Here is a 12737-nt window from a genome sequence, read left to right on the forward strand (position 1 = left end):
TTTGTACCTTAAAATGGAAGGGAGAACCTAAAGGTAAGATGCCTTTTGTGAATTGTCTCTCTACGGGACATATTGATATTCTCCCTATGCTATCCTGAGGTTCGGGTTCTACAACGATTGGGAATGTGCCTAGCAGATGCCCTGCTCAAATCACTTGTGAGTGTTTCACGCTCAAGCTCTCGGCTGTCTTTCTCCTTTCTACACCTCTTACTACTCTCCTTCAACTTCAGTCACCTTGCTTACCACCTCCCTGTACTCCTCTGTCCCTCCTTCTAGGCCTCACCTCCACCCTTTGATATTACCCCTCCTCTACACTAATACTCTCATCTCCACACTACTACTGCCTCCTCCACACTACCTTTACTCAAAAACCCTCCCTTCATTCAGTATCATGACCTTCACCATCACTCTATACACTCAAATAAGCTAACTACACTTGACACACTACCATGCACTCTCACACACGAGTACCACTTCTTAGCCAATACCTCACCTTTGCCAGAACTCACCTCCACATTGAGCTGCTCCCTCCTGCTAGTCTCTTGGTCATCCACCTCCTCCACTTCTGGCCTTCCCCGAATAACCCATACTTCCTGCTCCCTGTTGTGTGCAACACATCCCCCCTCCTCTGCTTCTACTGGCTTTCCATCCCTGGCCAATATGGCTCTGTCTTCCCCACCCAGGTCAAATTAGATAGCCAAAATGTCATAAAAAGCGGCCTAAGCCCCACCAACCTTTTCTCTGTGACTCAGCCGAGGAACAACAATGGCGGCCTCTGAAGGCAATTGTTTGTGTTCATGTTCTGGGTACAGATTCCGGGTACCCCTGTGGTAGGTACAAGAAGAAAGGACTCCCTTTTTGACTCTGATGGTCTAGATTTGTCTGAGTCTTAGTGAGTTCTTGCCAGTATCCCATGGTAGCACCACAATGTCCTTCTGCTGGCCGCTTCTAAATGCAGCTTTTCTCTCCGCGCTGCGGGTGGCCTGCAGCATAGGACCAGTAGATGCTGCAGCTTCTCTTTCTCTTTGTGGTGAGATCACTGCTGTGGCTGGGGGATGATGAAATATCTGTCTTTTCTTCATCGGGGGCATTGAGCAGTGGATCAGGATTCAGACTTGGATGCATTTTCTTGGTTTCAGGCTGGAACGATGTGTCTAACAAGAATCAGAGAGGCACTGGCAAGCATCTTGTATTGGATGCCTGACTTGAAACAGAGGTCTAGTGCTAAAAAACATCCTGGCCCAAGGGGGTGTATGCAGGAATAGGGTCATGCACAACTGCCACGTCCACAGGACTGGCTCCCCATCCCCTTTTCACAACGCCAGATGACTGGCCTTTTCACATAGCACATATCATAAGGAATGTGGCATGTGTGTAAAAACCTGCTAGCAATAGTTATGCATACTCTTACCTTCCGATTGAAATTTGTGGATCTTCATCTTTCCTTTTAGCTTTGCTTATTCAAGACTATGGGGGTTATTACGACCCAGGCGGTAACCATGGTGCTAGTTGCGCCATGGTTGCCGCCGGTATTTTACCGATTCCGCCATGGTGAACGGCGGAATTACCGCCCCATTCGAAGATTGGCGGGCGGTAATTCCCCATTCACCATTGGCCCTTCCCCATTCCCATTTTTGCCCCCATAGGGCTCAATGGAAATGGGGAAGGCGGTAATTACGGTACCGCAAATTGCGGTACCATAAATACCTCCAAGGTCCCTTTGCGGGCCCAATCCTTAACGGCTGGTAAAAACAAGCCATTAAGGTAGGGACCCGCAAAGGGACCTCGTAATTAGGCAGTAAGAGGTTAGCGGCGCCGCCACCTTTTACGGCACTGTTAACCCCTTACCGCCTGTGTCGTAATGAGACCAAATATCACCATTAGGTCTGCCTTGCTGAACTAGCATGTTTAACGATATTCCATTTGAAGAATTTGCCAGAAAAACAAATGATCACGTGACTCGACAAAACTCCCAAACTCACATGAGCTCTCCTGATCTTACCTTGAAATCTCTCCTCCCTCATAGTTACAAAAAGATGTCATGGATGTTGCACACTCAGTTACAGGAACTGAACACAATCTCCTGCCTCCAAACAACCCTGTAATTGTCTCCTGCATAATAGCCAATGACAACAAATGTCACATGTCTGTATATAATGAAAGGTGGCGGGTCGATGACATTTCTTCCACCTTTAGTAGCCACATACATATGGCACCTGTTGCACACACTATTGCAGCCACTGAATGGAAATCCCATGTCTGCCGCCAACAAAATCTGTTTAAAAAAAAGTTATATTATACAATTTCAATATTCAACCTCTCTCTTACTGAAGCCTATTTGAGCTTTCTATCATCAGCTGCCCTAAAGGAACTCCTAACAAACCCTTGATTAGCTCCCTACGCTTGTCAATACTCTAACAACCACATCCGCTGCAAACTCCAATCGCATTTGCCTATTATTACCTGCAAGCCTGAACTTGCCCAAACCACCCCACCCAGACAGCGAAGGAAGTTCAGAAACGTGTGGCCTTACCGAATCTGCAGAATATCTCATGGTTTGGCTGTCACCCAAATAGGCTTGCTCAGGACTAATTACCATAGTGACAAGAAACTTCAGGCAAGTGTTTGCTTACATTCCACATTTTTACTATTGTCTTATTACTGCACCAAATTGTTGTATATCCAGGAAAGTGAACAGCAAACAACTTTGTCATTAGGTAAAATATTTTTTTCCTTAAAAGTGTAGTATTCTATGGAATGGTGGTCCCCTCTGTTTGTGAGCCCAAGCACAGTGTCCATCTAAGGTATTAGAAGAAAGTTGCTCAACAAGGGGGTTTGGGAGATACTGCCTGGAGAACAGTGACTTCCTGCCACCATGCACAGGGGGGCAACGCCCCACCTGAGCAGCAGAAAGCACATTTCACCTGTGTGTTTAATTTGCATGGAAGACTGTGCTGTGTGCCTCTCAGCAGGGGTGTCCCCCCCATTGCACATTTTCTTTCTTCTTTTGTCTGAGAAGCCCTTTGGGCGCCACAACAAACGTTGTAGAGAATATTGAGAACTGGCAGTTTGGCAGCCCCCGGCTTACATTATTGTTCTGCACGCTGACTGACAGGAGAGGTGTCCTGCAACATGAACATGCTGACTGATAGGAGAGGAGTCCTCTCCTGTCAGGCAGTGTGTCTACATCCCCGCGAGGGGGAGAGGGACATCTGGTCCTCTCTGTAACTGTGTGGGGGGTACATGTAGGTGAGTGTATTTTTTAAATGTAAAGTGTATATATGTATGAATGTATGTTGGTGTGTTTTTTTTTGTTTTTATAAACACGTGAATGCAAGGAGTTGTCTGAATGATGTTTGAATTACGTGGATGGAAGTGTTTGTGTGCATATGTGTGTGTTTCAGCCCAACCTCTAAATGTAGCTGTCCCACTCACTGCGGCCTCTAAAATTAGAGGTGAGGGCTGCTTGGGGCGTGGCATTGTTTTTTGCTTTACACATGATGCACAGTACCCTGCATCAAGGGTAAAGCAAACGTGATAAGTAAAGCATTGACATGTGGATATACTGCCCTACTTTGAATGTAGGCCAGTCTAGACAGGTAGTAACAGTTATTATGTTTGCTTTACCCTTGATGCACAGTTACTGCGCATCAAGGATAAAGCAAATATAAGTTTTGTCACTGGCCGACATGCAATATAGGCCTGTCTAGCCAGGTAGTAACAGTTATCATCTCTGCTTTAACCAATGTTTACAGTAACTGTGCATCAACGGTGAAGCAAATGTGTTTAGTGTTATTACATGGCTAGACTGCATTATATTGGTGGCTCATTTTTGTACTTTGCATCAAGCGTAAAATTAAACATAAGTGTGATTGTGTGGTACACTGCCCTTCAGCCTGTATATAATTTCTTTCTGTTGCACGGCAATTTTTACTGGCTCTCAGGCCCTGCATGGTAATACTGGCATATATTAGTGCAGCATACATGGACATGTACATACACAGCCAGCATGGACATATTTTATATGCTGGCATGTGTTGTGGGCAAAGGCATCATCAAAATGTGTTGGAAAATGTTCCTGTGCTCTCTTGGTGACTTGCATCAATAGTTTATTTTTTCATTGCTGGACAAAAATGAAAGATCCAACGTGAAAACTAGGAACAGGAAATGCTAAAAAAAACACCTAGTTGTGGTAAAGGGAGTATGCATTAGGACAAGACTACGGTTTGGTCACGTGATCAGGAAATGGACAGGACAACTTGGAACGGTCCACATCGCAAAAAAAGAAGTTGGAACTCAGTATTTAAAGGAGTAAAGAAACCAAAAAGCACTAATATCTGTAATAATTCGTAAAGAGCCATATGAAACTACCAGAGCTGTTGTGGTCCCACAGAAAGGGCAAACCTGCCAGGTCCTGGATTACATTAAGGCAAAAGTAACAGAGCAAAACATACATTTCCTATGTTAGAAGAGGGAATTTTGGAATCGGGTGAAAGGTGGACAGTTCTACAGAATTCCCCCTTCCACTTGAAAAAGCAATTACATCTTTGGTGTTCGGAAAGAAAGTTGATTCCTTTCCTGTGTCATTAAGTAATTACTAGCAGAGGTATTGTGGGGAGGGAGTTGGTGGCTGTTACATTGAATAAGGGAATAAGGCTAAAAAAAAAAGCCGTTTTTCACTTTTTCCAGACCTTAGCCCAGAGCCACTTAAGGAAATCCAGAGCGAGACCGGGGATCCAGGCCATATTGTCGTATCAGGCAACATTTACAGCTGAATAGCATATGAGGTCAAACTGGACTTGTTCATACTGGTTGAAGCAGAAGCACAGTTCGTTTCCAGATTGAAATGGAAAAATGGTACTGTAATGGTTTGGGGGGAGGGGAGGGTGTAGGATGGTTAGAAGTGCCTCACACACGGTTTCACAATGGGTTTTATTGCTAATGCCATCATGCCAAGTCAGATGATCAGTATTGCAATGCACTTGGTGTGAACAAGCAGTGCACTTTACACTAGTATTGGCTTGTTGTTCTAGTACATTTTCGATCTCACCGTTCCTCTATGGATCCATTTAATTGCGTATGTGACGTTTGTCAAGATGCATCGCTCGGTGGGAAACAGGGCCTCTGTTGCTAGGGAACATGGCTTGATGACAGGTTGAAAGAAGGTTATCACGTGACTCTGTGTCATTGGGGGACACCATGCCCCAGTCCTGGGCTCTCGTTTCCCCATAAAGGGAATTCTAGGAGTTGTAGACATGGGTCAGTTAGACCGAATAAAAGGGACGAAATGAAAAGTAAAATGAATGACCAAGTCTGGAACAGGGACATGATGGCGTCACCTGGTAATCTTATTTGGCCTCAGGCCAAATTACCACCTGAAGGACATGTTTTTATTAACTTGTCTCACAAAGCAGTGAGGAACATTCAGATAAGATTACCAGGTGACTCCATCATGTCCTTGTTCCAGTCCTGGTCATTCATTTTACCTTAGTTGTAATTAATATATATTTATATTTATATATATATATATATACACATATATATATGTATGTATATATGTAAACAGCAGAGTTTATTTGGGGATTACGTATGTATCTCCTACTGTAGGCACCAAATACTGTCTCAATGCAGTAGTAATTCCCAGTTTTAGTTAAGTGCTTTGCTAAATATTTCACCAGGAAAATGAAATAGGAAAAACCCATAGCAGCTGCATCTATTATATCGAAAGGAATGGCAGGCAGGTTCCCCTAGCAAGGGCCCCCTTTTTCGGCGCGATGAGAGGGTCCCTCTAATAGCCAAAAAGGATTACACGGTATGCGGTAACCATGGCGCTATTAGCGCCATGGTTGCCACCGGTATTTTACCGTGTCCGCCTTGGTGGATGGCGGAATTACCACCCTACTCCAAGGTGAGCGGGGGTGGTAATTCCCCATTCACCATGGCACTTCCCCATTCCCATTTTTGCCCCCATAGGGCTCAATGGGAATGGGGAAGGAGCTAATTACGGTGGTACCGCAATTTGCACCAAGGTCCCTTTGCGGGCCCGTTCCTTAACGGCTGGTAAAACCAGCCGTTGAGGTCGGGTCCCGCAAAGGGACCTCGTAGTAAGGCGGTAAGGGTTTACCGGTACTGGTGCCCTTACCGGTACTCGTAAACCCTTACCGCATTCCGTGTAATGAGGTCCTATGTGTGCTATTAGGCCGGTACTAATATTTCTGCCACCATGGTGTTTTGGTGCTCTGATCACCCCTTCTAACCTTGCCGTGGTGAAGAAGCCACCTATAAATTGCCTCCCGCCACAAATGAAAACTTAAGGACCACGGGTGCAGGATTTATCAGTGCTAATTTATTTATTTCTCTTAACAGGAGAAGATGACGACGATGATGAATGTGGCGAGGAGAAGCTGCCGTCCTGCTTCGATTACGTGATGCACTTTCTGACGGTCTTTTGGAAAGTATTTTTTGCCTTCGTCCCTCCGACCGAGTACTGGAACGGCTGGGCCTGCTTCATTGTCTCCATCTCTATGATTGGCCTTCTGACCGCCTTCATCGGGGACCTGGCCTCCCACTTTGGCTGCACCATCGGCCTGAAGGATTCCGTGACAGCCGTTGTGTTTGTCGCTTTGGGAACGTCAGTGCCGGGTAAGATTCGCATTGATCATCTCTTGCTCATTCTCCTGAAGTTTTACCTTTGCTGTGGACTGCCTTCTCTTCAGAGCACCCCAAAAAACCACTGAGTTAGTCACAGAAAAATCCCTGAATCTTTTGGAATTGGGACTCTGACATCAAGAGCAGTCAGCTGGCCCTTAGGGAGGTGCCCTCTGCAAGGTATAAAGCATGGGGCAGCTGCCAATCAACTATTTGAACCTTAGAAGGGTAGTTTCTGAACAGACCCACCTATCGGCAGCTGAGATCCAGCCTGCCTGATGTCGTTAGGTGATGGTGCAGGCGGTAAAAAGTGGTACATTTTAGGACTTTTTCAAGATGATTAGCAAACTGAAATTATGAGATGATGTCACAGAAAAAGGGTATTTAATGGAGGTTAACGTGGCAAGCACAGAGCCTCTACCAATGGCAACTGGCAGTGAGGTGGGTGATGGGCAGGGAGTGCACCACAACACTGAGTTCCGATGCCTTACAGGGCACCATAAGAAATGAAAAATGTATTAAGGTTGAGCCCCTGTCCAATACGGTGCGCTTTACTGTGGGTATTCAATCTCGGGGTGTACAACTTTTGTGATAAGGAACAAAAACGTGTCCAATGGACCCTGCCTAATTATTCTCACAATTGTGAAGTTGCACTTCCGAATTTCAAATAGTTGTATCTATTGCTCAAAGTAATTGAGCTTTTTATTCATCACAGCACTATTTTTGTTTTACTCTTTTTTTTAAAATCCTATTTGAGTTTTAGACTTTCATTGGGTGTTTATGTGTTTATCCATCTAGCAATTCTGGGCATTAATGGACAGATTGTTCAAATTAAAGTGCAAGAGGGTGAGTAAAAAGCATAATTAAGTTAATGAATAAATGCAAGAAAATAATTTGAAACTCGATGGCAGACATTTGGAATTGTGTGATGAGCCAGGAGAGTGCATCCCCTGTCATGCCCAAACTTAGCCTGGTTGCCAAAAGGCTATTGGATGGTGGGGGAGAGATCAAGAGGGATGCAGATAGAAGAGAGATGATTAGGATGGGTAGAATTTGAGAAGTTAGTGACAGGGGTGAGCGGCATCTCAGAAACGTGAATTTGGTGGAGAAACAATCTTAGGACACGGCAAAGGTTATTTATGTTGATGTGTTGTTTCCGTCTACTAAAGACCTGGCCTACAAGGATTTCAAAGACAATGGTGAGAAGCAAGACCTGTCAGCAGCTGGAAAGGCTAAATGGGTCAATGGGGCTATGTTTCAGTTTTGAAATTACAATAGAAATTTTGAAGCAGGGGGATAACATAGAGTGGGTATTTGTTGAATTGGTAGGATAGATTGTAAGTGTGAGAAAGGACAAAGGTTAAAATGTGATGACGAATGATCAAAGGGCCTCCAGGAATACTTGGCCAATGAACAAATATGGTTAGGTGCAGCGTATGAGATGGGGAAGGATGTTGAGAGTGAGGACTGAATTGGGGGAGGCATTGGTAAATTAATACATAAAAATACATCCATCACTTACTAATCTGTCAAAACCCTAATTCTAGCACTAGTTCTTAGTCAACTTGACTGTTGTTTCGGTCTCTTCCTGCCGCCCCTCTTCTCATGTTCACCCATTTAAAAAGACCTAAACCTTTCGACCCCATTTAACTTCGCCCACTTCTCTGCCACCTTCACACACACCCTCCATGCTGGCTGGCTTTCCATGAGAAACCGATCACTCTATATTCTCCTCCTGCTCGTCTTGAGAGCTATGAATGCTCTATCAACCCTGTACCTGCATCACACAGTATCCCACTACTCTCCTCCTTGCGCCCTCATCCCACTTCCCTCCAACGTTTCTCTCTTCTCTGTCCACTCCGTGCTTCCTCTCCCTTTCGCTACGCCTTCTTCCTTCCGTACTCCACTCCAACTCCCACGTGTTAAAACGCTCCCCTCTTTTAAATCTGTACTCTAACTACATCTCATTTGTTTTGTGTGTGTGTGCTTGCGTCTTTGTGTGTTTGTGTGTGATGGAGGAGGTTGGTGTTTAGAAGTATGCACATTTGATGAGGTTGAGTCTGAATGCAAGGGCAGCGGGAGAGCACTTTAATGTAGCAAGTACAATTGGAAAGTAGAAATGGCTGTACTTGATGCCGTATTCTCCCAATGGCTGGGTTCTCCGGGACTGTGAATGATGAGTAGATGATTGAAAGAGTGTAAAGTGAAGAAGGCACTAGAAACTGTCTCCAAGGCATTAAAAAGACACCTCAATGCATAAGAGAACAGATAATGGTGTTTGGAAGTGGTCTTCATCTGAAGGGGGGGGTCTTTGTTGAGAATATCCGTGAGAATATGAGGGAGGGTTCGGGAAGTTGAGAGATCTGGGGTCGTCAAGGAGATTAAGGATTGACTGTAGAAGAAGTACAAAATAAACACGAGGAGGGTGGAGTGGATGATGAGTTCTAGATGTTGCCTATTGGAGTGAGGGTTGGTAAGGCCATGTGCTGAGAAGCTGGCCCAGTGAACGAGGACGATAAAGATGCTGCCATGGATGGGCTAGAAGGAGCAAGGAAAAGGTGGATGACCTCAAGTAGACAACAGGATAGACTAAAGATGTTATGAGATATTGACGATCACGCACGCCCATGGGCCCAAGCCCCAGTTGGACCGGTTTACCTTTTGTCAAGATTATAGACTTGACATCATTCTGCAATCAACATAGGAACAGAAATGGATTGTACCCACAGCAAGTGCATTCCCGGTCGACAGTGGCCCGTGATGCCATGGCAACCGGTGCACTCAGACATCTGTCTGGTTGGGTTATAGACAAAAGGGTAGAGCACCAATGCCTCTCCTCAATTGGAAATGGCATGGGGGTGAAGAAAGCAGCAGGAATTTAGAGACATTTAAAATGAGAGCTTGTTTACAATTACACATGTCAAACCTGCCAAATCTGGGGCCACACCAATCTGGAAGAATTTATAAGGAAAAACAAGTTTGTCAGTGAGTCAGTGTCCTTTGGAATGCGTTTACCAGTCAGCAGGAAAGGCACTTGAGTTTCTGGAAGCATTCACTCTTTTGTAAACTTAAGCACTTAAAAACCATTCTGATTTTAGCAAATGATTGCTTTTTGTCAACCGTCCTTGCACTTCACCCCTTTCATTCAAGCGTGTTGCGTGGCTTTGCATTGCCATTTGTTGACGATTTCAGCCAGCAGAAGTAAGTGGCAGACATGTATTATTATGATCAATGCCACAGCCAGAGGGCATGGCTGGCACGAGAATGCTTGGAGCAGGAGCGGAGAGGGCCTGGCTGGCTAGCCATCATGTCTGTAGGAGAAGATACTGGATTAGGCAGAGGAGACTTGCACAAGTGGCCAGGAAAGGGGTGTCTTTGGTGCCTCAGGGCGGTGGGGAATATGGGCAGGAGTGGCTAGGGGTAAAAGGCATTTAAGATACTGCATAGCCTGATGTTATGGTGCATAGGCACAGTTGTGTTCAAGGACAGGGTTTCGGATTGCCATGTGTGCCTTAGGGTAGGGTTGGGAAGAAGTTGGGCTTGCCAGGAAAAGGAGAAACTAGAGCAAGGAGTGAGAGTTTCTAGGCCGAATCTTGGCTCTGGCATCAGGTATGTTGCCCAAAGCTGGCGAGGATGGCTAGGGACAGAGGGACCCGGGGGCAGGGCTTACCTCCACAGAAGTGGCTAGGGAAGATGTGCCTATTTGTAGGATTGGTGTTCCAAGACATTTCTTTATGAGTCATTGATTTTCTTTTAATTTTGCTTTTAATTGCTTTTGGAGAAAAAACTCCTGAATATTTCAGAGAGGCAATTTCTTAAATTCACAAAGCCTTTCAATTTCAACCTCGTCCCCTTTCTCTTTATTTGTGCCCACTGCGCTCATCGTTTTTTGCTCCTGCTGTGCCATCCCTGTTGTTCCCCTTTGTTTCCCCCTTTTCCTCTGGCCTCATTTACCTACGTATGCCCTTTCCCTCCTTTGCTCACTTGCCGTGCACCACTCGCTTTCCTTGTGGTTCTCCTTAACATCCAATAGACCTCTGTAGCACCTTTTTATCTTTTTTGTACCACCAGTTCCTCCTTTCCTTCACCACCACTCTTTCCCTTATCCTCCCTGGCTCTGGTTTCCATCATCAATGGAGTTGCCCAGCACCCTCCACCTTTGCTGGATATTAGCCTGTTCCTGTGCCAGTTCCTAGTTGAGTTACTCCACTAAGAGACATAGAAAGGGGACAGGCATGTCGTAGAAGGGTAGAAGGGTTATTGAAAGGGTCAGAGCTAGACAGGTGGACTGATGAGCCCTTCTTGACTTCAATAAATTCTGCCTCTACACTGCCCGTTCATGATCACCCAATCTTTCTCTGCTCCTGATATTCACATCTACACAGATGCACACTTGCCCCTCTCATGCTACCCTCGATTCAAGACATCCCTGCCCTAAGACTCTCAGCTTATGCCTGCTCCTATCGCACCTGAATCTTGCTAGAAATCTCCATGCCTGCACCCGGCAAACTCTGCGGTTAGCTCAACCCATCCTACCTGAGACTCCGGGATCTGCTCCCCACTGTCTTCCCCCATGCGGCCTATTGCCCACCCTCCCCTGTTAGCTCCCCGCTCCCTTTTTCTCCGCGTCATGAAGCTCGGTCAGTGCTCAATAAATACCCTAATAATAATAATTATTATAATAATGTCAACATTGCCATTAGGAAAGCCTTTGCCCGCTCTGTTTTTATTTCTGACCCAGCCACATGTGTCTGCCTAACTACACCCGCAACGAGCGACACATGCTACTAACCAATCTTGTATCAGAAAAGACTGTGTTTGGACACTAATGGTTCTCTGGACAGGAGCAAGGTTGCACATTGTGCAAAGGTCATCACAAAGCACGGAATGCTAGGGAGACCTGGGCTGGGAAGAGGCAAGAGAAAGGTAGGTGTGTCAAGGAGTAAGGGGTGGAGATAGGGCTTTGAGGGCTTGGGTTGTCCCTAGCCAAGCTCTAATAGTAAGCCAGGCTAGCCTAGGGCAGTGTTTCATCGTGCTTGCCTTTTCCACTCTCTTTGGTGGTGGAAACGTGCTGTTGTGTTAGCTTTAGTGTTAGTGTTAGCTTTAGTTTTGTATGCATCTGCATCTGGATCCTACCCTTTGCACACAAAGGTAATAAAAAAACAACAACGAGGGTGTGTTAATGTCGATGAGCTTTAATCATGAAAGTGTGTCGGGGAAGGGGAGAAATTGACAAAAAAAGAGAGGGAGAACAAACAAAGAACAGAAGGCAGGCATACAAATGCACGGTGCGGGATAATAAACCCATCCAGACACATACATGAATGAGCAGCTTCTAATGGATGCATGGAAGGTGGAGGTGTTTGCCCATTTGATTGGTTGACAGGATTGTCATTGGGATAGACATTTCTTGTAAAATGGGGCAAAGATGCTTTTGCCCCAGGATGTGGGAAAACCACGGAAATCTTTATTGAAAATAGATCCATGTATGTGCTTGAAAGAGCAACAAGAGGACATGAGGGGGAGGGCAGCGACTCTGCATGTCCATTCAAGCCTGAGCCTCTATACGGTGGAGATTGTATTGCATGGGAGTACAGGTGAGGTGATATTTCCACCCTCATTCAATTTCTACCTTCTTCATGATGAAAAGTGCAATGAAAGAGGAAGAATGTTCATTGGGTATTCTGAAATATATATGTGTATACTGGGGCAGATTCACAAAAAAGCGCAAATGTTGCCCCTGGGCTACAGTGACTTTGCTGTTGCTGTGGCGGTCGAGTGGGCATCTTTTGACCTTTGAACCTGCTCTGCGTCACAAGCAGAGTGGGTCCTGTGGATCAGGCTACTGATGCAGCAGGGCCCAATTGCAGTATGTTTTTGGCATGGAGTTGAGACAAAGCAAAGGGGGATCTGGTTGGCAGATTACCCCTTTGGAGAAGGAATCACCTGCATCATTTTATGCACTAAAAATCAAAAAAGCCAGGCCTTTGCACCCTTGCCAGATGGCAATCACTGACACTATCCCCATTTGGGGGATGAAAATGCTAGTGTGATAGACGCAGTTAAACCCGCAGCTGTCACACTTCAAA

The 12737-nt window shown here is 45.5% G+C and overlaps 1 protein-coding gene across 7 annotated transcripts in view; it reads left to right on the top strand.

The window, feature by feature from the left end:
• The window catches only part of SLC8A1 (solute carrier family 8 member A1), a 1145942-nt gene that overhangs the window by 975465 nt on the left and 157740 nt on the right, over window positions 1-12737 (top strand). For all 7 annotated transcript variants that reach the window (XM_069606868.1, XM_069606869.1, XM_069606866.1 and 4 more), the window contains one exon: window positions 6367-6642. In XM_069606868.1, the coding sequence (XP_069462969.1) occupies window positions 6367-6642 (276 nt within the window). The remainder of the gene's footprint in view (window positions 1-6366; window positions 6643-12737) is intronic.

Source organism: Ambystoma mexicanum, chromosome 4p (genome assembly GCF_040938575.1).
Source record: "Ambystoma mexicanum isolate Mex_15411 chromosome 4p, UKY_AmexF1_1, whole genome shotgun sequence".
Classification (NCBI taxonomy): Eukaryota; Metazoa; Chordata; class Amphibia; order Caudata; family Ambystomatidae; genus Ambystoma; species Ambystoma mexicanum.